Below are 24,270 nucleotides of genomic sequence, written 5' to 3'. Positions count from 1 at the left end.
TTCTTCTTCCAACCTTCCCGTTGTACTTCCCAGTCAAATATCCGGTCACCTTGACCTACTTGGCTCTCTTTCATATGAAACTGGTCAAACCTTGACTGAAAGGGAATTGCACCAACAGTTATAGTGGTCCGGGCACCTGGAGAGGGTCCGGACGCCCGGGAGTGGATAAAAAGTTATTTTCGCACCATTGCAAAGGTCGTTGTGTGGAGATATACTTTGCCATGCTAAGGGTGCTTGGATCGTGCCACGTTAGCAAATGGTCAGATTCAACCAGCTGGCTATAAATAAAACCTTGATCTCAAAAGTTTAGAACAACACATTTCTGTACTTTAAATGTCATTCTGCTTTTCATTTATAAGTTTTGTTTTCATGTATGAGGTTTCTCCGCCTTCAATATTTTGTTTGAGAAGGAGATCTTCATAGTAAGCCTACTTTTCTTGGAGTAACAATCTTCTGATTATAAACCAAATAAATTTGTTTGTCTCGTACTCTTCTTATTTCTATTATTTTTTTATTAAGTATATAATTGTTTAAGCCCAATAGTTTGAGAAAGGTGTGAGTTTTCTTTTGCAAAACAATTCGCCCCCTCTTGTTGGCCGTATGAGACCTACAACTATATGTTGAGACTGCCTTTGAAGGATGAGTTGTCTGGTGTACTTGACTGACACATTAAGATTGGCCGGGTTTATCCTGCATATCTTAAGCAATGAGCTGAATGACAAGTCTTAAATTCAACCATTGTTTATGCCGTCAGACCATATACTGATACTTATGTTTGACAAATGGAAAGCTGGGCCCCTTGAATTTGATCGGCCTTAAGGACAACTGACTTTAAACATTGTAAAGCTAATTATACATTGAGTTTCGTACCTTTGCAAGTCCTCTCAGCATTTACATTGAGCAACTATTCGTAAATGGAACATTAGATCCTTCCATAAGTGGAACACTAGATCTTTTAAATTTATGCAGACTTGGGATGACCGCTTTCATACCGAAGACCTTGGCGCTAAGTGAGGAGCTAATCCTTTATGAGGGCGAACTCTAATTATCATTTTATTTTGATTTTGACTTCTATATTATTTCTAGGTCCGCTTGTAATATTCTATATCAATATATATAAAAATAAAAAAAAAAGAAAATAGATTTGTTTAGAGAAGAAATGAGTGAAGCTTAACATGTTGACAGATAAGTATCTAGTATTTGAATCTATGGGTCCAATTCGTCCTAAACAGCTCAACTTTATCGATAAATTGAAAAGCACGAATGATTCTTACCGTAAGTCAATTAAGATTTGAATATGTAGCCTTTTTTTAAGCTATGAATAAATTAAGTCAGTTAAATTTTATAATGTTAAAATTTATTAATAAAATAATTGAACTGAGCATAAATAAATTAAACTGTGAAAATGATTCTTTAGATATTATTAGGTTGTCAATTTAAATTTATTTAATTATTTATTATTTTTATATTTTAAAATTATTTAATTAGTTATTGAGTTTGATAATATAAATTTATGTATTTATTTATTTAATGAGTTGATAAAAATTTTATTGATAATTTAATTCATGAATATTATTTATAAATATTATCATGAACATTATCTATTTTCTGATTCTATTATTATTATATTTATTTATTTTATTTTCACAACTTTCTGTGTATGCAACAATGCGTTTATACCAAGGCAACCGCCTACATTCTCCACTTCACTCAGCCACAAAATCACGGGTGCCTTCTCTCATTCCTCGGCAAATCCCATCCCCAATCCCCTTCCTTCCGAGCCAGAGAAGAGGCGATGATAAACGCGAACGGATCCAACGCCGGCGAAGCGGAGCGATCGTTGCCTCCGCGACCGACAAATCCGATGGTCACTCCTCTCCTCACCGACCTCTACCAGTTCACCATGGCCTACGCCTATTGGAAGGCCGGCAAGCATCGAGATCAGGCCGTGTAAGATTTGTGTACTCGCCCCATCTCACACGAGGTTATCGTAGTTGAATTTCATTCTTCACACCTATCGATTTCAAGATGATGTGCCTGGCTAGCAAGCAGTAGGAACGGTATAATGGTCCTGAAAAGGTAGGGTTGGCTAGTCTTTTGCAAGCTCTAGTAATGTGAAGGGACTATGTTAGGAAAGGATGGATCTTTCTGCACATCGATAACCTCATGTTTGGAAAGTAAATATTTATTATGCAAAGAAAATATATGATTTTCTGGTCTTGTTTGTTCTACGATCAACCAAATCAAGCATGAACGTAAACTTTACTGTACCTCTCAACCCCGTGGTCAAAAAATCAAACTAAACTGAATTTCGATTTGGTTCAGTTTGAACTAAATAATAGTGTGTGTTGTCTGCTGGTTTGAACTATAGTTCGTCTGGTAAGATGAGGATTTGAAGAGACATGAAACAATGCATGAGCCTTAATCCTGAAATTTTAAATGGGTTTTCCATTTTACAATTGTCGAACGAGGGAAAGTTCACACTATGGTTAGCCATTTGGGAGGCACAAGAGGAACACCCCTTCACATAAGCACTGAAATTGGCAATCACTTACAATGGACCCTACACTATCCAATTTTGCAGGACTATGGGCACGGCGCACCCATTCTTCAACTAAAAGCTACAGTTTTCATCATTTGATAGTACATGAAAGCTAGCAGTGGATTTTGGAATGTGAAGTAAAGCTGTGGCAATGCTAAGAATCCTATAAGTTGATTATGGGATTACTGCCCCTTCCATGCTATCAATGACTTATAAATAGGGGGCATTATTGTATCATACTATAGTGTGATTTATAAATACGAGTCACTGTCATATCATACTATCGAGTGATTATTTTGAAGAGAAATAGTGAATCTGTTTACATTGATAAGCCCCTTTAATTTCTCCCAAATGTTCAAGTTGATGATACTTTCATTGATCGATTCATTTTCCAGTCAATTTGTTCTGTCATGGACAAGGGAAATCATAGTCTGTTTTTATTATGTCTTTTGTTTTCCATTGACTTCTACCTTCCTGTTCTGCACACTTTACAGGTTTGATCTTTACTTCCGCAAAAACCCTTTTGGTGGTGAATACACAGTTTTTGCTGGTCTTGAAGAGTGCATAAGGTTGCTTGCTAACTTCAAATTAGAGGATTATGAAATTGCTTTTCTACGCTCTGCGATGCCTACATGCGAGGTGATCTCATATGCATGCCAAGTTCCTCATAAACTATACAACTGGTTCCTTTGCAATAATTATTTTTCGGTTCCACAAGTTCTCTCCATAGACATTCTATACTTCATTTCTTCAAAAGATACATAAAATCAAGATAAATTTATGACTTTATAGTGGGTTAAAAATGCATGCTAGTTAGTAGGAAGCATATTGGAAGTAGTTTTATTTTACTATTCCATGTGATTGCCTATTTAAAGTTAGTTGTTTTGTGTGTGTGTATATTAGTATTTTGTAGTTCTTGTTCTGTGCTTTCCTATCTTTTATTTTGCAATCTAGTTAATTCTTTCCTGAAAGAAATTTGTGTGGTAATAAGTTGGAAATATAGCCAATGTACAGGTCATCATGTTGAAATTAAGTGGGGGTATATTGTCTCAGTTTCTATTATAACATTTTGAATTAAATTAAATCCCTTGGCTAACTTACTTTTTTGGAATTGTTTGTTCATGGCCAAAATCTATTATTCTAGCTTGACTTCTTAACCTATTGATCTCATGCAGCTTAAAACAGCTGCATTTTACGTGCTGAACAGACTTCCATACTTGGTAGGTAGAAGTTGTCTAGAATTATAGAAAGAAACGGTATAGTGAGTAAATTCTCAATTCCTTTTGTGAGGTTCATTTGATTGAACATTTTTTTAGTCTTCGAACCCCTCCTTTTGTATTCTTATCCTTTCCCCAAAGAAGTGTATTTGGCTATGTAAAACGTGTTTATAACTTCACTTTATTTCTTCTGGTTGCTATGGTGGAAGCATGGAAAAAACGTTTTTATGTTTAACTGGCTCTAAATTACAAAGCTTTTTATTCCTTTTAAATATTTTTTTGCACTAGTGTTCAATTTACACTTTTCTTTTCAGGATGGGTTCTTTGATTATCTAAAGGAAATTGACTGTGCAGAAGTAGAGGTTTATGCAATCTCGGAAGGTTCTGTTGTTTTTCCTAAGATTCCCTTGATGAGGATTGAGGGACCAGTTGCAGTAAGTAAAATTTAAATAATTACACATCACACTTTTTCATTGACAATGACTTGCTTAAATGAGTTGCCTATCCAATCTAACTAAACTGCTTTATGCTGTCCCAATTGTGACTTTTGAAATGCTCATCTCACAGTTTCATATTTTATCTATTTCACAGGTGGTTCAGCTTCTTGAAACTCCATTTCTGAATCTTGTTAATTATTCCTCTTTAGTTACCACCAACGCTGCAAGACATAGATTTGTTTCTGGGAAGTCAAAAACATTACTTGAATTTGGACTTCGACGAGCACAAGTAATTGTTGTTGCCTTTTTAAGGTTCTTCCCTACTATGGAACTTTCATCTTTGTATTTTTTGCTATTGACGTGATTGTTAGGGACCCGATGGAGGAATAAGTGCTTCAAGATACTGCTATATGGGAGGATTTGATGCAACAAGGTTTATTTCTTAATCTTTGATACTGTTTGACATATGGTGAAATAATGTCATTTGGACTTTGAACTTTGAAGCTCTATGCAAGTACCATAGCTCTCTTTGTATGATATAAAATTTTTTCCATGTTGGCTTATAGACCACTTAATACATTGGAAACTCAGATCAATGCCCTTTGTTGCATCATTATATCAATGTCCTTTGTTGCATCATAATATTGTAGAGTGAGCTCGAAGATACAAGTATCAGCAATTTGACAATGGAACTTCATAAAGCTTAATTCTTATATGATGTACTCTTGACATGATGAAAAAAGCTTACTAAAGATCAATAATATTATATGTAAGAAGTTTGTGATATATGAGATTAATCTAAACTTTGAGATTTAAGTATAATCTTATATCTTACTCTTCTTTACTCATCCTATAATGCTAAAATGACCTTCCCTGTCAACTATGATTGTCTTAGGCCCATGTTCTAGTTTGCTGTTAGGTACAAGGTTTGAAAAACTTGGTTAGTGTTGATCTGCACAAGTGAAACATATCTTTCCACCCACCAACTGACAGACAAAATCTCCATTCTGTGAGCAACGACTACCTCCGTGAGCAATTACAAACACGAGGTTTAGGGTGTCGTCAATGAGGTATGTTGATTCCTTCCTCTTCTTCCCTTTATCCCTCTAGGTCTCCTCTCTCTTCTGTTGCTCCTCCTTCCCAATTCCTTCCTTTGCTTGGTGCCTTTGGCACCAGTTGTTTGCACACTAATGTGACTTTGACACTGTATCATTTCAATTAGGGATTAAAACCTTGACATGGAACAATATTTTAAACAATAGTTTGGTATAAAGAAATTGGTGTTAGGAAATTGGATATGGAATTTTCAGAACTTTTTTGTTTAAAAAATCTCAGAATCTTCTTATCATGATGTTAGGTTCTAAAATGTGGCACAATTGTATCTAGATGAAGCTGTTTTTGCTTGATGGACTAGCTTTTGTTTTACCTCTACTTGCCTGTTTATTTCTTGATCCCTATGGGTTCACGGACTATTTCTCCTATTGGTTTTCAGAAAATTGCATTGCTTCCTCTTGTTTCACATTTTAAGTTGAATACATGTAAGTAGCATTCACTTTGTACAGATGCCATTGAAACTTTATGATCAATTTGGAATTTACCTGCATTAAAATAAATTCAGATATGCTAAGTCACTTTTAAGAATGATCTTATATTTATTTTATGATGTTTATGTTGAAGTTAATTTAGCTCATTACAGCAATGTTGAGGCTGGAAGGCTGTTTGGCATACCGCTTCGTGGGACTCATTCACATGCCTTTGTTAGCTCGTACATTGTTAGTGAGTTCATTCAGTTTCTACATTATTCCTTTACAAGAAATGGCTTTGCCATATAATTTTTCACTTCTTCATTTCATCGATAACTTATAGCGGTGCCACCTTCACTGATAGTTTAAGTTGAACGACTATCATGACTGATTTATTGAATTCAGTATCTTAATCATTTTTTAGTAATTGTTAAGACATACATCCGTGTCATGTTCAGTTCTTTTGAAACAATATGTTTGTTGTGGCATCAATTACTCTATTGATGGTCTTTCAGGGCCTTGATGAAATCATTGACAAGTCACTCGTCACTCATGATGGTTCGAGAACCTGTCATGACTTTGTTTCATTGGTTAGGAGCTGGCTTAGCAAAATTCAGGTGGTTCATATTTATTATGTTTTTATTTCTATGATAGATTTCTTCAAAATATGTTAACCAGAATAATATTCTTTGCTGAACTTTGGCATGTTAATTAGGTTAACTTAGTTGACACATGGTTTTTAGGCTGAGATTAACTAGTGTTAAAAGTTGTGCATGAAACATGATTTATCGTACCATGTTGGTACTTTAGTTCTATAAAGCTCAGCTGAATGGGGCATTCTTAATATTTTATTTTAGTATCATCTCTATTTGGTAATCATCCCTTCCATAGGAGATGAATTCCATAGAAGCTTGTAACATTTTAATGGCTGATGTTCAAATAGGTGCTCATAATCAGACAATGGATTTGCAAACTTGAAGAACCAGTATCTTACAGAAATTGGTCAAGGCTGATATAATGATGTTAACCTGAGTTACAAGTTCCGAGAAATGATTACTCTTTCAAATCATTTAATTTGAAAAGTAGAAATAAAATATGCCATAATCTCTCTATTATACATTTAACTGTTTTGTTTGTAATAATATTCACTACAACTCAGTTTAGTTTGCAAGAAATTCATAGGATTATTTCCCATCAGTCCGTCATGGTTCTGATATTCACTAAGAATAGTGTATGATAGATAAATCTCTTGTATAATTATACAACTGTTGCTAATATATCCAACTTAATTTTTTTTAGCTGGCAAATTCACTGCATGGTGCTTTTGGTGAAACGAATCAAAGTGAGCTGGCAGCTTTCACATCATACGCTTTGGCTTTTCCAAATAGTTTCCTTGCCCTAGTAGACACATATAACGTAAGCAGTATTTTTTAGTCCATGCATTGCTATCCGTCTGTCAATGCTATAACAATTGTTTACATGATAGCACTGTTTACATGATATATCATTATAACAATTGTTTACTTAACAAAAGGAATTAGGAAGCATTTTGTTAAGCATCGATATTGAAGCATTATCACAATTGTGTTGAACTTCTATATGAACATTTCTGACATTTTTGTGTATGTAGCTGGACTCATTTAAGAATTTTTTGATTTTACTTTTGGAGATGGTTAACGTATCATCACTCAGTTGTAGCTAGGATACAAATTAAATGTTAAAGAAATCCACATGAAGTTAAGAGTTTAACTATAGTTGCATTGTTAAGAATCATTTGGTCGATTATAAAAGTCAGCAACCATGAAGGTCCTTGTATTATGATTTTGAATTTCCAGTTGCATATTGTGGCATTTAATTTGATCCGTTTGATTTCTTTTGACACACCTTTACCAATACATGACTTGACTGCTAATTGAGGTTAAGAATGAAGGAATGGGTAAACCTAACAAAAAGTCACATAGTTTTTGATGCCATAAACACATACTGTGGACAGAAGCAATGAAGGTTAATTTTAAGTCATTGATATAGTAAGTGCACTTAAAAATTATGGCTTCAAGGACGTCCAGAGTAAGTAGGTATTATTAAAGAGTGCACCAATTGTCATAGGATGCTGTAATTAGATATCTAAATAAATAACACTTAACCTTTGTGACTTATTGTCTAATACAAAATTTTGTTATTTTAAAAAACTCATTTAGATTTATTTGGGGTGATTGTAAGTGTTTTTTTTTGGGGATGGGTAAATCATATTTTTACAATGAACCACCACTCTCATTGTTGGTATACCAATGGTTTGGAACCCTTATATTCAATTATCTCTGGTGCATTGAGTTATTGTCATTGCTATATCACTTTGTTTCTACTTTGTGGTTCACTGGGTAACATAAATTGGCAATAAGACTTTAAAATCAAATACCCTGTAGCAACAATTTTTGTGTGATCGTGCTTATGGATACTAGGTAGTTGTATACTTGATTATGATCAGAATAAATCTTCACTTTAAATTTGTTGTTGAATAACTCAAGATTCCATATTAAAATTGTGCACAAGCTATATTTAATGATGTAAAAGAACTGAACATGCTACCTGTCAAAGGTTAATTAAATTTGCTGAGTTTATATTACTATGATCATCCAATGGAATATCTGCATGTTTTATCATCAGGTTATGAAGAGTGGACTGCCAAACTTCTGTGCAGTAGCTTTAGCACTTGGGGATCTTGGGTAAGTCTCGGGAGTTGGGACATTTTGAAAATTGATAACTTTGTTTAATCATTCATATTTATCCATGTATCCTTGTATGGTGTGTTATCAGAAATACTTCTCATAGTATATTTAAAGCTTGTTGGCAATTGCGTTGTGTCTTCATCAATTGTTTCTAGAAAATGGATTGTGCAAATTAGGAAAGAAATTGGAGAATCACTTAAGATTGACATATGTATATAAAAAAATTAATTTTGATTTTATTGTTTGGTAAATTAGAGTCAATTAGCATTTTTGGTAATAATTAGAGAATAATTATAATCTCAATCAGAGTCTATTGTAAATATGTATTTCAATGTTTATTTTGAGTGGAGTTTGCAAAAGTTGTTCTGAATAAAATTTTCAGCTTGTCTTTCTTTATGTGAATATTTATTCTCTTTTTGTGGGATCTTTATCCCTTCCCTCCATCAATTTCATCTAGTTTAGTGATTTTATGGTTAGATTTGGGTGCTGTGACAGATTGTTAAAGCAGAAAAAAAATTGGTCGTATAGATGGAAAATATTTCTTAATTGTTATTTAGTTGGATTTAACAAAATTTACTTTGACCACTTAAAATCAGATGCAATCTTGGATAACAGGGTAAGGAAGTGGACAGCAACCTTTTTCTTAAGCAGAATTTTGTTTTTTAGTTTGTTTATTTAACTAGTGGTGTTTTCCAAACAAGTCATGTTCTTTTGTTGACCATTCTTTTCATGGTTTATTCAACGATGTTCACAAAAAGTTGCTACAAATCTCTTTGCAATTGTAATCGAGCTGTTCAGTACAATAAATATTTAAAATATTGGTCTGCACAATTACCTTTATTGCAATTAATACTATAATCATCTGTCCTGACAGTACTTTAGCCTATGATTTAGGTACAAAGCAATTGGAATTAGGTTGGACTCTGGAGACCTTGCATATTTGTCAATTGAAGCTCGGAAACTTTTTTGTGCAATAGAGATGGAATTTGGTCTGCCTGGCTTTGGGAAAATGAATATCGCTGCTAGCAATGATCTGAATGAGGAAACTATTGATGCCTTGAACAAGCAGGTGTTATTCAGTAATACTACTTTTCTGTTAAATCAGAGAATCAGAGGCCTTCTTTAAGCCAACTTACTTTAACTTGATTTAAAGACTCAAGTTTCCTTATTTTTTCTCATAGTGGACATAACATGGTTGTATTTCTTTACTTTTTAAATTTAGTTTCCATACCAACTCAGTGTGCCGTCATTAGTGAAGAGATATTGCCATTTCATTTACAGGGTCATGAGATAGATGCATTTGGAATTGGCACATATCTTGTCACATGTTATGCTCAAGCTGCTCTTGGTTGTGTATTCAAGCTAGTTGAGATAAATAATCAGCCTCGCATCAAACTCTCCGAAGATGTAACAAAGGTACGCCTATGCAAAAATTCTAGGCACTGTAATTATATTTTACTGAAACATATTCTGGTTACAGGCTTCGATACCATGTAAAAAACGATGTTACAGGCTCTATGGAAGAGAAGGTTACCCTTTGGTTGATATAATGACTAGAGATGATGAGCAGCCTCCAAAGGTAGTTTCTCTTCACTGACCCAAGTGATGAGCTTTGAGAATTTATTTTATTTAGCATAAATGATGTTCTCAGGTTGAAATAGAGAATCTGATTGGAAACTGTAGTTACTTTTGTTTTTCAAAGAAATAATAGCAATAATATTTCCCAGAGACAGATTGTGAAACTATCTATAGATCCCCCTAATGATAAAAAAGCTGTGTTGTTTTCTCCTACATGCTAGGTTGGGGAGAGGATATTGTGCCGCCATCCGTTCAATGAATCTAAGAGGGCATATGTTGTGCCGCAGTGTGTCGAGGAGCTATTGAAGTGCTATTGGCCTGGAAATTCAGGTTAACCCTTATTTGTCCAGACTCATCATGCACTAGCCTTTCCATTTTGCTTTTCGAAGACCATGCTGGCTAATGTGTTCATTTATTCCTTTCATGTGTATGGCTTCTTAACATTGAAAAAGACCTGGAAAACTAATAACGTAACTAGATAACGTTGGGCGAAACTAATCCTATCTCGATAAAATCTAGTGATATAAAAAATCAACTATTACTGCAGTCGAGATGTCCTTGCCAGAGTTTGCATTTTTTTAAAAATAGGTTTCACTCTAACCTTGAATTCAATGCATACTCAAACATCAAACATCAAACATCAAACATGATCAAAGAATTGATTTGGGTTTTCTTCTCTTGAAGTTAAACCAAGAGCAGAGTTGCTTTCTTTGAAGCAAAACCGAGAACGCTGCTTGCTACATTTGGAGCAGATGCGGCCGGATCATATGAGGCGGCTGAACCCAACACCCTACAAGGTTATTTCCCCTCTACATTTAAACCATCTTTCGTGTAGTTTTTCCAGTTGAACTTGTCAATCTGGTTTTGTTGTTGCTGTTTTCTGGACACTTAATACCGTTTCTACTTCATGATGAGCAGGTAAGTGTGAGTGCAAATTTGTATGATTTCATTCATTTCCTCTGGCTGAACGAAGCACCTGTCGGTGAGCTCCAATGAAGGAAGGAAAGAAACTTTTGAGAGCTTGCCGGTGAGAATTCTGGATTATCTTCCAAATGCATATCTTTATATGTTCTTGGTCTGACTTTTGCTTCGATTGCTATAATGAAGCGACGATATAAACTGACTACTAAATATTGGAAAGAATCCATTTTGCTCTTCAAAAATAAGTGGCGTGTATTTACTTATTTATTAAATCTCATCGTAATGTACCAATTATAATTTTAATCCCTTCTCCACTAATCATTTATTTTCAAATTGTGATTTTTTTTTATTTCCTTGCCATTCAAGACTATATTACTACTAATATTCATATGAATAAATATTTTTTATTATCTTAGTTGGAGTTTTTATTTGTCTTTTTATTTTTTTTTAGCTGTAGTTTTTACAATTCTTCCAACCGTCATCTGACAAGGCCAATTTTTAATTGATTAAAATTACAGCTAATTGCTCTTCATTATATATATAAACTATTAAACTACTCTTTGCATGTGTTCACTATCAGCGTCATAACTCATTAATTTATAATTTTAAATTAAAATCTCAAATTATATTTTAAGAACCTATTAGAAAGTCAATTATTCTAGAGGATTCCGATAATTTCTTAAGGCACTCGGAACTCTTTGGATGATCTTTGAGTCAAGAAATCGTGAACATTCATAATCCATTTAATAGAATAATGACATCTGGACATAAATTACTAAAAATTAAAAATTTTTAGAAGATAATCATTGACCTCGTAATTGATTTCTTTTTTCATCTTTCATAGCAAACTAAACATCCATGAATGATGCCAACTCTATCTGAATCTGGCTAGGTAAAGGTAAAAGGGCTTTTCATGGAAGAACATAGGAAAGGGCCACCGTTCAAATCCATTGTATAGTATATAGTTTAGTTTAGTTGGTGGAGACTGGAGAGGCTCCTCGTTTCTGATCTCGACTAATTTCACGGAAGCATCGCCATCCCAAATTAACGCAGCAAACGGCGTGATTGACCTGTCACATCACAGCGAATCGCAGCAGTCTTCACATGGCCACCGCGCTGTACTCAACATGCATCTGATAAACAATTCCATCTGCTCACAATTCACTGCTTCCGCTTCCATAAGACTTCTCCGGTTCAGATCCCAGCGAGCATTCTATCGCCGAGATGCACGCCAAGACGGACTCCGAGGTCACGAGCAGCCTCGCCCTTTCGTCGCCGCCGCGCTCGCCGCGGAGGCCGGTATACTACGTGCAGAGCCCCTCGCGGGACTCCCACGACGGCGAGAAGACCGCCACCTCCTTCCACTCCACCCCGGCGCTCAGCCCCACCGCCTCGCCGCCTCGGCACTCTCACTCCTCCATCGGCCCCCACTCGCGCGACTCCTCCTCCAGCCGCTTCTCCGGATCCATCAAGCCCGGCGCCCGCGGGCGGAAGATCGCCGCGACGGGCTCGGACGTAGCGGACGAGAAGGGGGCGACGCGCGGGGGCCGGATCGGCAAGCGCAAGGAGTGCGCGACCATCGAGGAGGAGGGGCTGCTGGAGGATGAGGAGGAGGAGCGGGGGCTGCCGCGGAGGTGCTACTACTTGGCCTTCGTCCTCGGATTCGCGGTGCTCTTCTCCTTCTTCGCTCTCATTCTTTGGGGCGCCAGCAGATCGCAGAAGCCTCGAGTCACCATGAAGGTTCGCTTTCCCTTTCGATCGTCTATCGCAGTCAATTTTTTGTTTTTTGTTTTTTTTTTTTTAAACACTATCATATAAATATATAATTTACTTTTCTAGCAAAATTTGAATTGGTAGTCACGAATTACGATATCGATTTACAATTGTTGTAGATAAATAACTCGATTTTTTTTTTTTTTTTTTTTTTTTGTAGCATGAGGATTTCTCCTCTTTTTTTTTTTCTTAACATAATTAATTGTTTTCTCGCTAATGATCTAAATCAAAACGCCATTGGGTTGTATTGTGATTACAGCTAATTAATTGCTTGCATCAATGTCGCAGAGCATCACGTTTGACAATTTCATAATCCAAGCCGGGACAGACGCGTCGCTCGTCCCCACCGACATGTCCACCCTCAACTCCACCGTCAGCTTCTCCTTCCGCAACACCGGCTCCTTCTTCGGCGTCCACGTCAGCTCCACTTCCCTCCAGCTAGACTACACCCAGCTCACCCTCGCCACCGGAGACGTAAATCTTCCCGATTCCATTTCCCTCTGTTTTTTTTTTTTTTGCAAAATTAGAAAACACCTTTAATACGTCATAAATCGTCAAACAAACAAAAAAAAAAAAACAATTACAGATGAAGAACTTTTACCAGTCGAGGAAGAGCCAGAGAAACGTCGTGGCGGTGGTGGAAGGGAGAAAGGTGCCTTTGTACGGTGGCGGGCCGATTCTCACCGGCACATCAGGACGGCCCAACGGGCCTAACCCAATCCCTTTGAGCCTCAGCTTCGTGATCAAAGCCAGGGCTTACGTGCTAGGCCAGCTGGTAAAGCCCAGGTTCCACGTGGGCGTTTACTGCCAGGTCACGATGGACCCCGCAAAGCTCGGCTCCCCTATTTCCTTAAAGAACTCTTGCCAGTACGACTGATAATGAAGAAGCTATACATATATATAATTTTTTTCCCCTTAAATTAGTAGCAACTTGATTTTGATAATTTCTCTGTTTTATATTTATTTTTCTAAGCCAAAACAAGTCGAACGCTCTGAATGTTGGAGTATAATAATTTTTGCTTTGATTTATAAAAGTTTTTCTATTTTTGACTTTCACTTTTAATAAATGCATTCCTTCTTGCATTTTAGAAGGATTATTACTTAAAAAGTAAATACACACATTTATTAACCTATATTTGTGAAAGATACTTCAATGATACATATTTAATACGTGCATATGGACAATTACTTAATGATTAATAAATAAATATTATCATAAATCTAAGTGTTGATGTCAGAACTTAAAGTTTTTTAAAAATTTTTTGTCGTTTTTCCCTCACTTGCCGTCTGAGTCGATTTCATTTTTTAATGGGTAACGTAGGCGAGTAGAAATAGTTGTCCAATAGATATATGAGAGTATTCATCACGAAATGTCACTTAAAAGAAATACGTACACGAGTTCAAATCCACAAACTTTTTTCTGAATAGTTTCGTATTTTAAATTCCAAATAAATTTGAAATGATTTTAAAAATGAATTTATTTTTTAAAATTACTAATCCAATATATGAATAAAATCGACACAAGTTTTTAACCAAAAATGGAATTTCCTCATTTTGATTAAACGAATAAAACCAAAAAAAAGGGAAATGGGAGAAACAAACAGAAGGGAAAGTCAAAGCTTGCGAAGCAAAGACACACAGCGAGACGAGAAGTTTAACTTGCTCCACTCCACTCCACTCTTCGATCGAGCGAGCGAGAGAGCGAGCCCTGCGTCTCTCTGCCTCGTCACTGTGATTCGCTCCGAAGCTTTGCGTTCCTTCCCTTTCTCCCTTCTCTTCTCCTCACTATAATCATCCGTCACCATAATCGATCCTTTTGTTTTGCTGCGATTTCTACTTCCTTGCAGTTAATCACGGCCATCGGAGGAGGAGAAGAAGAAGAAGAAGAAGACGGCGACATGGATCACAACCATGTCAAGCTCCTCCTCAAGCTTCTTACCCTCCTCTTCTTATCAGGTTTCGGATTCGATCGATATAGATTAGGGATTACTTTTTCCAACCTTTTTGTGATCTATTTTCATTCTTGACAGGCATTATTTATGCTCTCTAATGATGTTTTCAGATTGATTTCGAAAACCTAATATATCCACCAAGTTTTAAAGTTCTTCCCCTAAGATGTATTGCGAGGAACTACCTTCTCCAGGCAATAAATTTTTCAAAAACCGATTTTGTATACTTTCTTTGTTCAAAAGGGAAAAAAGATTCTGTGTCCACCATCCTTCTTATCTAGTATTCTTCTTGGTTTCTGTAATGATCTAGGAGGGATTCAGTCGCTTCAATCAATAGATTGGAATTTGAAGCTAATTTTGCTTTTTTTAATAAGAATATGGGGACGATTATTTTGTGTTTGGGGGTTGGGGCACAGGGGTAAGGAGAACAGAAGAGGCGCGAGTTTTCACCATCGTCAACTACTGCAAGACCACGATTTGGCCGGGAATCACTCCGGGAGAAGACTTCGACGGCGGCGGGTTCGTCCTCAATCCCGGCCAGTCGGTGGTGTTCACCGCCTCCGTCGGGTGGAACGGCCGCATCTGGGGCAGGACCGGCTGCAACTTCGACAGCGACGGCACCGGTTCGTGCCAGACCGGCTCCTGCGGCAACACCTTAAAGTGCGGCGCCTCCGGCCAGACTCCGGCTACGCTCGCCGAGTTCAACCTCGCCTCCCCCGACTTCTACGACGTCAGCCTCGTCGACGGCTTCAACCTGCCCATGACGGTGACGCCGCTGAACGCGCAGGGTGGAGGCAACTGTGTTTCCGTCGGATGCGATGGCGACCTCCGTGACAGCTGCCCGGCGGAGCTTGCGGTGAAGGCCGATGGTCAAACGATAGCCTGCCGGAGCGCGTGCGACGTGTTTAATACCGATCAGTACTGCTGCCGAGGCACCTTCGGATCGGCTACGTGCCTACCCACTAACTACTCTAAACCCTTCAAGAAGGAGTGCCCCTCCGCCTACAGCTACGCATACGACGACAGGACGAGCCTCTTTACATGCAACGACGCCGATTACATTGTCTCCTTCTGCTCCCAAAGGTACTCTTGAATCAATGAATCATTCTTTCACTTGCAATTTGACGTTCATCTTCCGACAGATTAGAGAAAAAGAAGTTCCTAAGTCCATCGTAGAAAATAATTTAGAAGAATCACCCACTTTTTGTTTGTTAAAGTGAGAATTCAAACTCCATTTCATTTTTTTTTAATTATTAGGGCTGTATAATCGATTTTTGTTTAGGGGCGTATGGTCCATGGTTGTTTAAGGGGTGTATCATTAATGGTTGTTTGGACAAATTATTTGCCCTTTTGTGATTTCTGAATCACAATATCAACCCATTTGGTCATCATTCCAAATCCCTATTTTTTCTCGGATGATAAAATTTCAAACATAGAGATGTAGTAAAACTATATGGTTAGAACTCCAAGTCAATAGAATCCTTGTCAGCCACTTGTAAGGCTCGTTATACTATCGGCCTACAGACACATGGATCTTTGCTGAGTTGATGTTCAATTATCTCATAACTCTTATTTACACAATTGCTACATTGAAGTTTCATAAAAGATTTGTACAGCTATAGATTGAACCGTTAACTTATAACTCAAGTTTTGATGTCATGTATTGGTTTCATACAGACAGACATCTCATAGCTTTCATTTGGTTCTTCCATCTTATACCGACATGGTACATTAAACCATGAATTAAGTACTTAGTCGAGTAATTATTTCTCTAAGATGTATTGGTTTCGGATATCTTGCGTCATTATATGCCACTTACAAGTATGATCTAATCTTCTCTTAGTTTGCTTTCATAGAAGAGTATTTCATGGATTTTAAACTTTAGCATGCGTCATATATCTCCAAGTTTGTTACTTGATCTTATGGTTTCTGAGATAACTATGCTTCTTATTGGCATTGAAATGGCAAGATTCATGTTTTAGTCCAGTTGCATAGCTGAACAAATGGTCTTGATAAATCCACGCCTTGTTTGTTATTGTTTCGTTTGATTGTAAAGAAAAGGTTTTCTCTGGAATATTTATCTCATGACTTGCTTATCGCAGAATCCTGAAGAAGAGCCAGAGGGTATGCACCTACCACATCAACAAGCTAATTTGCAGTGGATCGCCCAGAAGGGCATCATCAGGGAAATGGCCGTTTTTATTGCTCTTATTCTTTGCGGGCTTGTTGTGGCCATCATTGAAGCTGTGACAACCGATTCTTTTCTTTGTATCTGTTTTGGAAAATAAAGCTGCTGAGGATGCCTCGAAGGTACAGGATCCTCTACTCAAAGTTGAGAACTAGTAGTTAATTGGGAAGGTCATGATGGAATGATAATGTATCTTCTTTTCACAGCTCAAGAATCATGCTTTTACTTGTGGGAATGTGACATGCCTCCTTTTTTGCTTTGCAAAGAGCACTATGAAATGATGTTAAGAGCAACAGACTTGAATGTTCATAAGTGTGTTTCTATGAACATCTCCTCCTTTCAAATGGTTGGTAGTCCCTTTCATCAAAGTTTTATTTTATAAAGATGATTAGTTACTATTGATCTTAAATTTCTTCCCAGACACAAATTAGAAGATATATATATCTATATATATATATATATATATATATATTTTGGAGAAAATTTTCTATGAATATGATATAGTTATGAATGTGTTATAGTTAGTTATCGAACTGTACTGTGGATGTCAGGGAAATTGAGCTTGGTTAATGGTTCACAAAGCGCCACGTATACGATGCTTCTCGCGTAACGAGTGGCTCTAAAGGCCTTATTCCCAGCCCAATCCATCTCAGCCACACAAAATATTAGGAACATGAATAAAAACAAAAAAAAAAAATAAACGCAAGGAGATTAAAAAATAGAAAAATATTATTTTAAAAAACTTTATTTCACTCCGCAGTCCGCACCGGTGCAGAGATCACTCCCATGAGACCCTCCGCGTCACTGCACCGACACACCGCCTTCTGTGGCCTCCCCTCCCCCTTGCTTTCCTCCAGGATAAGGCCAGGCATTGTCTTCGCTCGTCCTCCGGCCTCCCTCCCCGATCGCAGGGCCTTCTTCTCCCGATCGTTCGCCGGAGCCGATCCCAACCCCCAAAACCACCCACACAGGGGGAAGAAAACAGAGCAAGGAGCTCAAAAAGGGGAGAGATCCGGCGGAGTGGGAGGCACCGAGGAAGTGAACTGTGAAGTCGACGTCGTCTCTTGGCGGGAGAGGCGTGTTAGGGCGTGGATCCTCGTCAATGCAGACGTCGAGTCTGTGTGGAGCGTCCTCACGGATTACGAGCGGCTCGCTGATTTCATCCCTAATCTCATCTATAGGTAATTGTTTTTGTTTTCTCTTTAGACGGTTCAAAAAATAAATCTTTGCTTGCTATTTTGTTGCTTTGTTTGTATTCTAATATATGTGTGGTATAGTGAGAGAATCCCTTGTCCGCATAAGGGGCGAATATGGTTGGAGCAGAGAGGGTTGCAGCGTGCGCTATACTGGAACATCGAGGCTCGCGTGGTCTTGGACCTTCAGGAATTTCCGAACTCTGTATGTTCCTTTATCTATGAAAGTAACAACTTTAAAGCCTGTTCTTTCTCCCTATTTTGAGTTTAAATTGGACAGTGCCCCCATGATGTAATAACATAAGCTAAGACTACACGAAATTGTTTACAACTTGCAAGTGATGAGTGATGACCGAGTTTGTTTCACAGTTTGAAAACCAAGAGAAGAAGATAGATTAGTACAGGAAGTTCCAGCATACACTGGTTTGCCAAAGAGTAATTTTACTTAATTATATTAATCGATAATTGAAGATACTACTCAAAGTTGTATATTACTAGTTTAGCCAGCACCTGATGGTTGTGTAAGTTGAGAAGAGTTTCCTCGCTGAGTAATTTCAAGGTTTGTTAGGTACCTTACTGAACACAAGTTTTTTGTTTGGCCAAACAGCCAAAAAAAGGTATGTTTGATGCAACTCCATGCTCAAGGATTCATAATATTGATGTGTAGACATTGCTTGTAAGTTCAATATTAACAGTCATAACAAATTAGTTTTTGCACATAAGAGTTGGCAATAACCTTTTGTTTGAGTAAAGAAAAGTTATCGGGAACTTAATAAAGATATCAACACTGGACTGTATATCCAGAAAGTTATTTATTTCTTTTCAATGAGTGTTTGATGCATTCTGCATCATTAAAAAGATAAACGAATAATAAAAATGTGTTATGTAATCTTGAAGTATCCCTTTCTTGTACATTATCCATTTTATTGAAAAAATGTAAGATCTCATCAATTTACAAATATTTATGGTGTTTCCTGGCCTATGGCAATTGCGTCACACATTTTGCAATGCAAGTAGAAATATTCTTTTTGCATTGTGGCATGTTTCCTCCTCGTCTACTAAGGATTTATTAATTGGGCTTGTCATTTTGATAGCTGATCCCCCAACATACGTACCTGGATTTTTGCATAGGCTAATGGGAGTGAGCTTCACTTCTCAATGGTTGATGGAGATTTTGATAAGTTTGAAGGGAAATGGAATGTGAAAGCAGGCCCAAGGTATGCTTGACTAGAAGTCTAGCACCAATTTTCTTGTAAGTTGATGCTACTAATGCAAAATGATTAATCATTTTGTTTCCCCTTCTCACTATTTATGAATTGTTTATCTATGAACTTGCTGATGAAAGTTGCAACCATTTTTGAATTTGTAATGAATTCACTATGATTATAAGCTTTAAACAATTAAATTTAGTTCATTGAACCGTCGACACTCACATTCAATAGTATGACTTTGCTTGGTTTGGAATTGCTTCTTAGGTTCTTTTGTTCAATGGCAATTCATTATGCTCTAATATTAACTTTGGATATTCTTATAGACTCATGGATTTCAGGTTAATTTGGTAGCAACTTCCTGTCTCTGTTAGTAACACTTGTGAACCATCAGCTATACATTTGATTTTTCAGTTGTAACTGATTGTTGAGTCAAATATCTTGGAGCGAGCCCTTTCCTCTGCTGAAAGTTAGCCTTGCTTGGATCTTGGCAACATTCCACAAGATTTAGAATTGTTAATTAAATCATCAAACTATCCCATAGTTAAGTCATGTTGCAGTTCATGTCATGCCTCCCATGTGTCATTTTTTTTCTTTGCTTAAGTCCATCTGGTTTGTTCCTGCCACTGATCATTTACAAGTTGATCTCAAAGCCTGTATGAAGGGCTTAAACAAGGGACATGAAACACAAGGTTTGAAGATAATATTTGAAGCTAGGTTGATTGATTGGATACAAAATGTTTTTATCAATGGGGATAGATGAACTATTGCTATGACGTTGTTTGCTTTGTGAATTTTTTGACATAAATGTTCTTTTGATATTATATATTTCAATATTCATATAATTTTTTAAAAAAGATTAGCAATGTTCCTTTCCTCTTCTACTTTATTTCAGTGTTTATGTATTTTTTTTTTTTTTGAACTTGCTATGTTTCTTTCTTTTGCTGCTAAAATACATTGTTAAAATAATTTATATCCTATCATCTAATTCATTGGCTTGCAGGTCTTCAATGGCAACTTTATCATATGAAGTGACTGTTGTGCCTAGATTTAACTTCCCAACAATTTTTCTTGAGAGAATTATCAGATCTGATCTTCCAGTAAATCTAAGAGCAATTGCTTGGAGAGCTGAGAGAATATTTGAAGAGATTCAAAAGGAAATTATGTCTATAAATGGAATGGGTACAACTTTAAGAGCCTTATATTTGTCATCCTTGGGTAGGTTTGGTTCTACATCCAGTACTGAGACACTTTCCAATACCTTAAAGGAAGATCCCGTGGAGCCTTTAGGTTTTGTTCTTTCTTCACCATCAACTGAGAGGAGTGCAAAATGGGGTGTTTATGGAAATGCATGCAGACTTGATAGGCGTTGCATGGTCGATGAAATTCATCTTCGTAGGATTGATGGCCTGTTGGTAATCATTTTTCTTAATAGGTTTGATTTTATTATGTATTGATATCTTAATTTGTTTAATGATTATGGATGAAGGAAAATGGAGGGACTCATCGGTGTGTTATGGCTAGTGTTACAATCAAGGCACCAGTTCGAGAAGTTTGGAATGTCTTAACTGCATATGAGACACTACCTGAGTAAGGGTTTTTATCTGTACTTGCATGGGCATCTAAAGTAAACTATCCAAGATGAAATGTTCTCCATAGTGTTTTCCCCTTAAAAGTAGCAAAATTCGTTTGTATTTTCCTTTTTTCAATTTGAATTCCGAAATGTTAGATCAGAATTTCTATGCTACCATGATTTTTATCAATGTCAAGTGACAAATTTAAGTTCCACTGTGATGCTTGATTTATTTATTTTTGAGCTATGATCATCCACTGTATTTTTCTCTTCTTTCCACCAACCTCTATTGACACAGTCTCTTATTAGTTCATTCCTTCTGCTTTTGTTTCTTTATCCTCTAATCAAACATTTTTATTACAGGATTGTTCCAAATTTAGCAATTAGCAAAATTCTCTATAGGGATAAGAACAAGGTTTGCATTCTACAGGTAGGAACAAACCTTTAACTCTTGCTTCATTTGGTTGCTAATATCATTATTAAGGTAATATCTTATTTATTGCAATCTTACATGTCGACTTTCTTAGATACAGTGATGATGCTAAATCTAATTACTTGTTCATTGGCCTTCCTAGTAGTTGACACTAGAACCTTTCAGAGGAAGGTTATGAATGCCAATTATCTCTTTTGCATTTCTTTATGGTGTTTGAGCTGGAGGGAAGTTGCAAGAGATTATATGAACTGACTATGGTGTTGTAGCTTCTTTGTTGACAATCTATTTTTAAAAGTTAAATGTATTGTTAATAAGACATGACCAGGATAATCAGAGTATTCTGATGTATGATCTGCTATAGTTATTCTTTGATTGCCAATCAGAGTATTCTGGTTAAACTGCCATCTTCTGTCTTCATGGAATAAATTTTCTTGAGATATGTTGGTAGCTTTATGGCCTTTAGAATCTTAAATTTCAGTAAATTATGTTTGCAGGAGGGCTGCAAAGGCCTGTTGTATATGGTGTTTCATGCACGTGTGGTGTTAGATTTGTGTGAAGACTTTGAGCACAGAATCAAATTTGAGCAAGTTGAAGGGGACTTTGACTCCTTTCAGGGGAATTGGATTCTGGAGCAGCTGGGAGATCAGCACACTTTGTTAAAGTATATTGTAGAATCAAGAATGCACAAAGATAGCTTCCTCTCAGAAGCTATCTTGGAAGAGGTATCTGCATTTTTGATACTTTCACTGCCATATCTACAAAATCATGGATGGAAGATGATGTCTAAACACCCCATTTAGATATCTCAGGGCTATATCATTTCTCTTCAAGAAATGGCAACACATTTGATACTCATAGTGATAGTGCAGGTTTGAGGGCCAGTTTAAATAGTTTCAGATCAGACTATATTTGAAGTTTTAAATTTCATTTCCTCTTCTAATTTCTTACTAAACTCGTGTGATTATGAGTTTTGATGATGCTATATTTATTCCTTCATGATCATGATCCTAGATAGCTAAACTCTGTTCTTTTCTTCCACTAAGGAGGTCCATTTATGAGCAGAATAACAATATCATTCATATTAGACAATTTAAGTGTTACTAGATTTCAAATACTTGAAATAATCACTGTCAAATGGCTGAATATATTATGACCTGGAAATCTGGTCTCACAAATTGCAGTAATTTAGCTGGTCTTTTGTGTGTGTTTATTTTGTTCTCTCAGAGTGACAAATAATAAAATTCTCTATTTTCAGGTTATTTATGAAGATCTACCATCAAATTTATGTTCGATCCGTGATTTTATTGAAAACAAAGTATCTGTGAATACTGACCAAGAGAATCATTCCAACGACCATATCAGTCCTGATGGTAGTTCTTTAAATGACACTAAGGATGAATTGGATCAGCCTGCCCTTGATGGTAACTCTTTGCATAGTCTTCGGCAAAGACCAAAAGTTCCCGGTTTACAAAGAGATATTGAAGTTCTTAAAACGGAGCTCACATCATTTATTTCAAAATACGGCCAAGATGGGTTTATGCCAATGAGAAAGCAGCTTCGCTTGCACGGAAGAGTGGATATCGAGAAGGCAATAACTCGCATGGGTGGATTTAGGAGGATTGCAAACTTGATGAACTTGTCCCTTGCCTACAAACATCGAAAGCCCAGAGGTTACTGGGATAACCTAGAAAATCTACAGGAGGAGGTAAAATAGTAGTATCACTGTCAATATTTTCTCCTTGTGTATAAGTTATCTGAATCATCGTCAAGGAATCTGGCCGAGTCTTTCTGCTAGAATTTATCGTATTTTGTGTTTATTCATCTTTAGCAAATCATGTTAGGGCATCCGCAGTCGTAAACCTCTTAAAGAGATTTATGCTCTGCCACATCATTGTTACATCAAAAGTTAAAAACCTTACTTCTTTTAAAAACCGCTCTCTATTATCATAAAATCTCTCTTTTAAAAACACCATTTCTTTTAAAATTTTCTCTCTATCCTCTCTTCACTATTTTTTTTATAAACCTGGTCTCAAGATTTTGATACAGGTTTATAAAAAAAATTATAAACCCCACCTATGTAATGAGGGAGAGGTTTATATTGAGAGATTTATAACATAAATTGTATGTTATAAACCTCCCATTACAGATGTCCTATACTGATTAATTTGTGAAACTATTTGCTTCCACTATTCAGATTAGTCAGTTTCAGAAAAACTGGGGAATGGATCCTGCATACATGCCCACTAGGAAGTCTTTGGAACGTGCAGGTTAGTGACAGACAAAATTCTTACTTTTTCATGGATGCTAATGTTACTTGCCTGAGTATGTAAATGTGGTCAGACTTTCACTTTGATTCGTCTAGAAGCAAACGAACATAAACAAGTTCATAATCAATGTTTTTTAACGAATATTCTATTCATGTACATCCCAACTGCAACTCATTGGAGGTGCTATTGGGGTGGGAAAGGAGTTAAATTTCCATCATCCATGGGATCACTCACCTCTTTTGGATTGGTTGCATCTCATTTTTCTACATCTGCTCATTGATAGGACGCTATGACATAGCTCGAGCTCTCGAAAAATGGGGAGGGCTTCAGGAGGTGTCCCGCCTCCTATCGCTTGAACTGAGATACCCTAGGAAAAGATCAGCCATCCAACAAGATGAGCAGAGCGATATTGCAGCAACAAAGAGGCCAAGCAAGCCAATGATTGCTCAAGACACACAGAAATGGGTTTTGAAACTGAAGGACCTGGACATTAACTGGGTGGAGTAGCACTATCAGACGTGCTGTTGCCTTCAGCATCTCGCAGATTCCACACAATACGTTTGTACATTGTCCTGTACAGTAGTGAAATTGTATTTCTTGGGTTTACAACATAAACAGTCACTTTGTTCCTCTTGCTGAGTAGGCAAAAGTAAAAGTGGAATTTTCAAATCTGAGTTTATCAGTTTTTTGAAAATGTTAACGAAATATTTTTAAATTTTTAAATATGATGTTACTTAATAAA

The 24,270-nt window shown here is 36.7% G+C and overlaps 4 protein-coding genes across 6 annotated transcripts; all 4 read left to right on the top strand.

Annotated features, from left to right (window-relative positions):
- The first annotated feature begins 1,688 nt into the window (after nt 1-1,688).
- On the top strand, nt 1,689-11,186 carry LOC122038991 (nicotinate phosphoribosyltransferase 1-like). Its single transcript, XM_042598988.1, has 15 exons — nt 1,689-1,950; nt 3,037-3,181; nt 4,074-4,193; nt 4,351-4,485; nt 4,568-4,629; nt 5,893-5,968; nt 6,235-6,336; nt 7,019-7,135; nt 8,384-8,442; nt 9,340-9,514; nt 9,727-9,861; nt 9,926-10,024; nt 10,245-10,353; nt 10,708-10,820; nt 10,942-11,186. The coding sequence occupies exons 1-15, from the start codon at nt 1,796-1,798 to the stop codon at nt 11,017-11,019; spliced, it is 1,680 nt and encodes a 559-aa protein (XP_042454922.1). The 5' UTR covers nt 1,689-1,795; the 3' UTR covers nt 11,020-11,186.
- A 671-nt stretch (nt 11,187-11,857) lies between these two features.
- Nucleotides 11,858-13,661, top strand: LOC122038990. Its single transcript, XM_042598987.1, has 3 exons — nt 11,858-12,684; nt 13,006-13,191; nt 13,304-13,661. The coding sequence occupies exons 1-3, from the start codon at nt 12,169-12,171 to the stop codon at nt 13,592-13,594; spliced, it is 993 nt and encodes a 330-aa protein (XP_042454921.1). The 5' UTR covers nt 11,858-12,168; the 3' UTR covers nt 13,595-13,661.
- Nucleotides 13,662-14,295: 634 nt separating this feature from the next.
- LOC122038989 (pathogenesis-related thaumatin-like protein 3.5) lies at nt 14,296-17,113 on the top strand. Of its 2 annotated transcripts, XR_006127980.1 has the most exons (4): nt 14,296-14,673; nt 15,083-15,749; nt 16,769-16,976; nt 17,061-17,113. XR_006127980.1 is itself a non-coding variant. In XM_042598986.1 (3 exons), exons 1-3 carry the CDS (start codon nt 14,616-14,618, stop codon nt 16,914-16,916), a joined length of 873 nt encoding a protein of 290 aa, XP_042454920.1. In that variant the 5' UTR covers nt 14,296-14,615; the 3' UTR covers nt 16,917-17,113. The 2 variants fall into 2 exon arrangements, 1 of the variants encoding a protein (XP_042454920.1); XM_042598986.1 differs by having other exon boundaries at nt 16,769-17,113.
- LOC122038988 lies at nt 17,061-24,197 on the top strand. 2 transcript variants are annotated; one of them, XM_042598985.1, is made up of 11 exons: nt 17,061-17,200; nt 17,630-18,035; nt 18,132-18,252; nt 19,179-19,264; nt 20,259-20,670; nt 20,745-20,845; nt 21,192-21,258; nt 21,756-21,983; nt 22,517-22,966; nt 23,456-23,528; nt 23,812-24,197. In XM_042598985.1, exons 2-11 carry the CDS (start codon nt 17,641-17,643, stop codon nt 24,033-24,035), a joined length of 2,157 nt encoding a protein of 718 aa, XP_042454919.1. In that variant the 5' UTR covers nt 17,061-17,200; nt 17,630-17,640; the 3' UTR covers nt 24,036-24,197. The 2 variants fall into 2 exon arrangements, with proteins under 2 accessions (XP_042454919.1, XP_042454918.1); XM_042598984.1 differs by having other exon boundaries at nt 17,615-18,035.
- Nucleotides 24,198-24,270: the final 73 nt, after the last annotated feature.

Source organism: Zingiber officinale, chromosome 1A, assembly GCF_018446385.1.
Source record: "Zingiber officinale cultivar Zhangliang chromosome 1A, Zo_v1.1, whole genome shotgun sequence".
Taxonomy (NCBI): domain Eukaryota; kingdom Viridiplantae; phylum Streptophyta; class Magnoliopsida; order Zingiberales; family Zingiberaceae; genus Zingiber; species Zingiber officinale.
The sequence above is the reverse complement of the archived record's forward strand: the minus strand, read 5'-3'. Positions and strand labels throughout refer to the sequence as shown.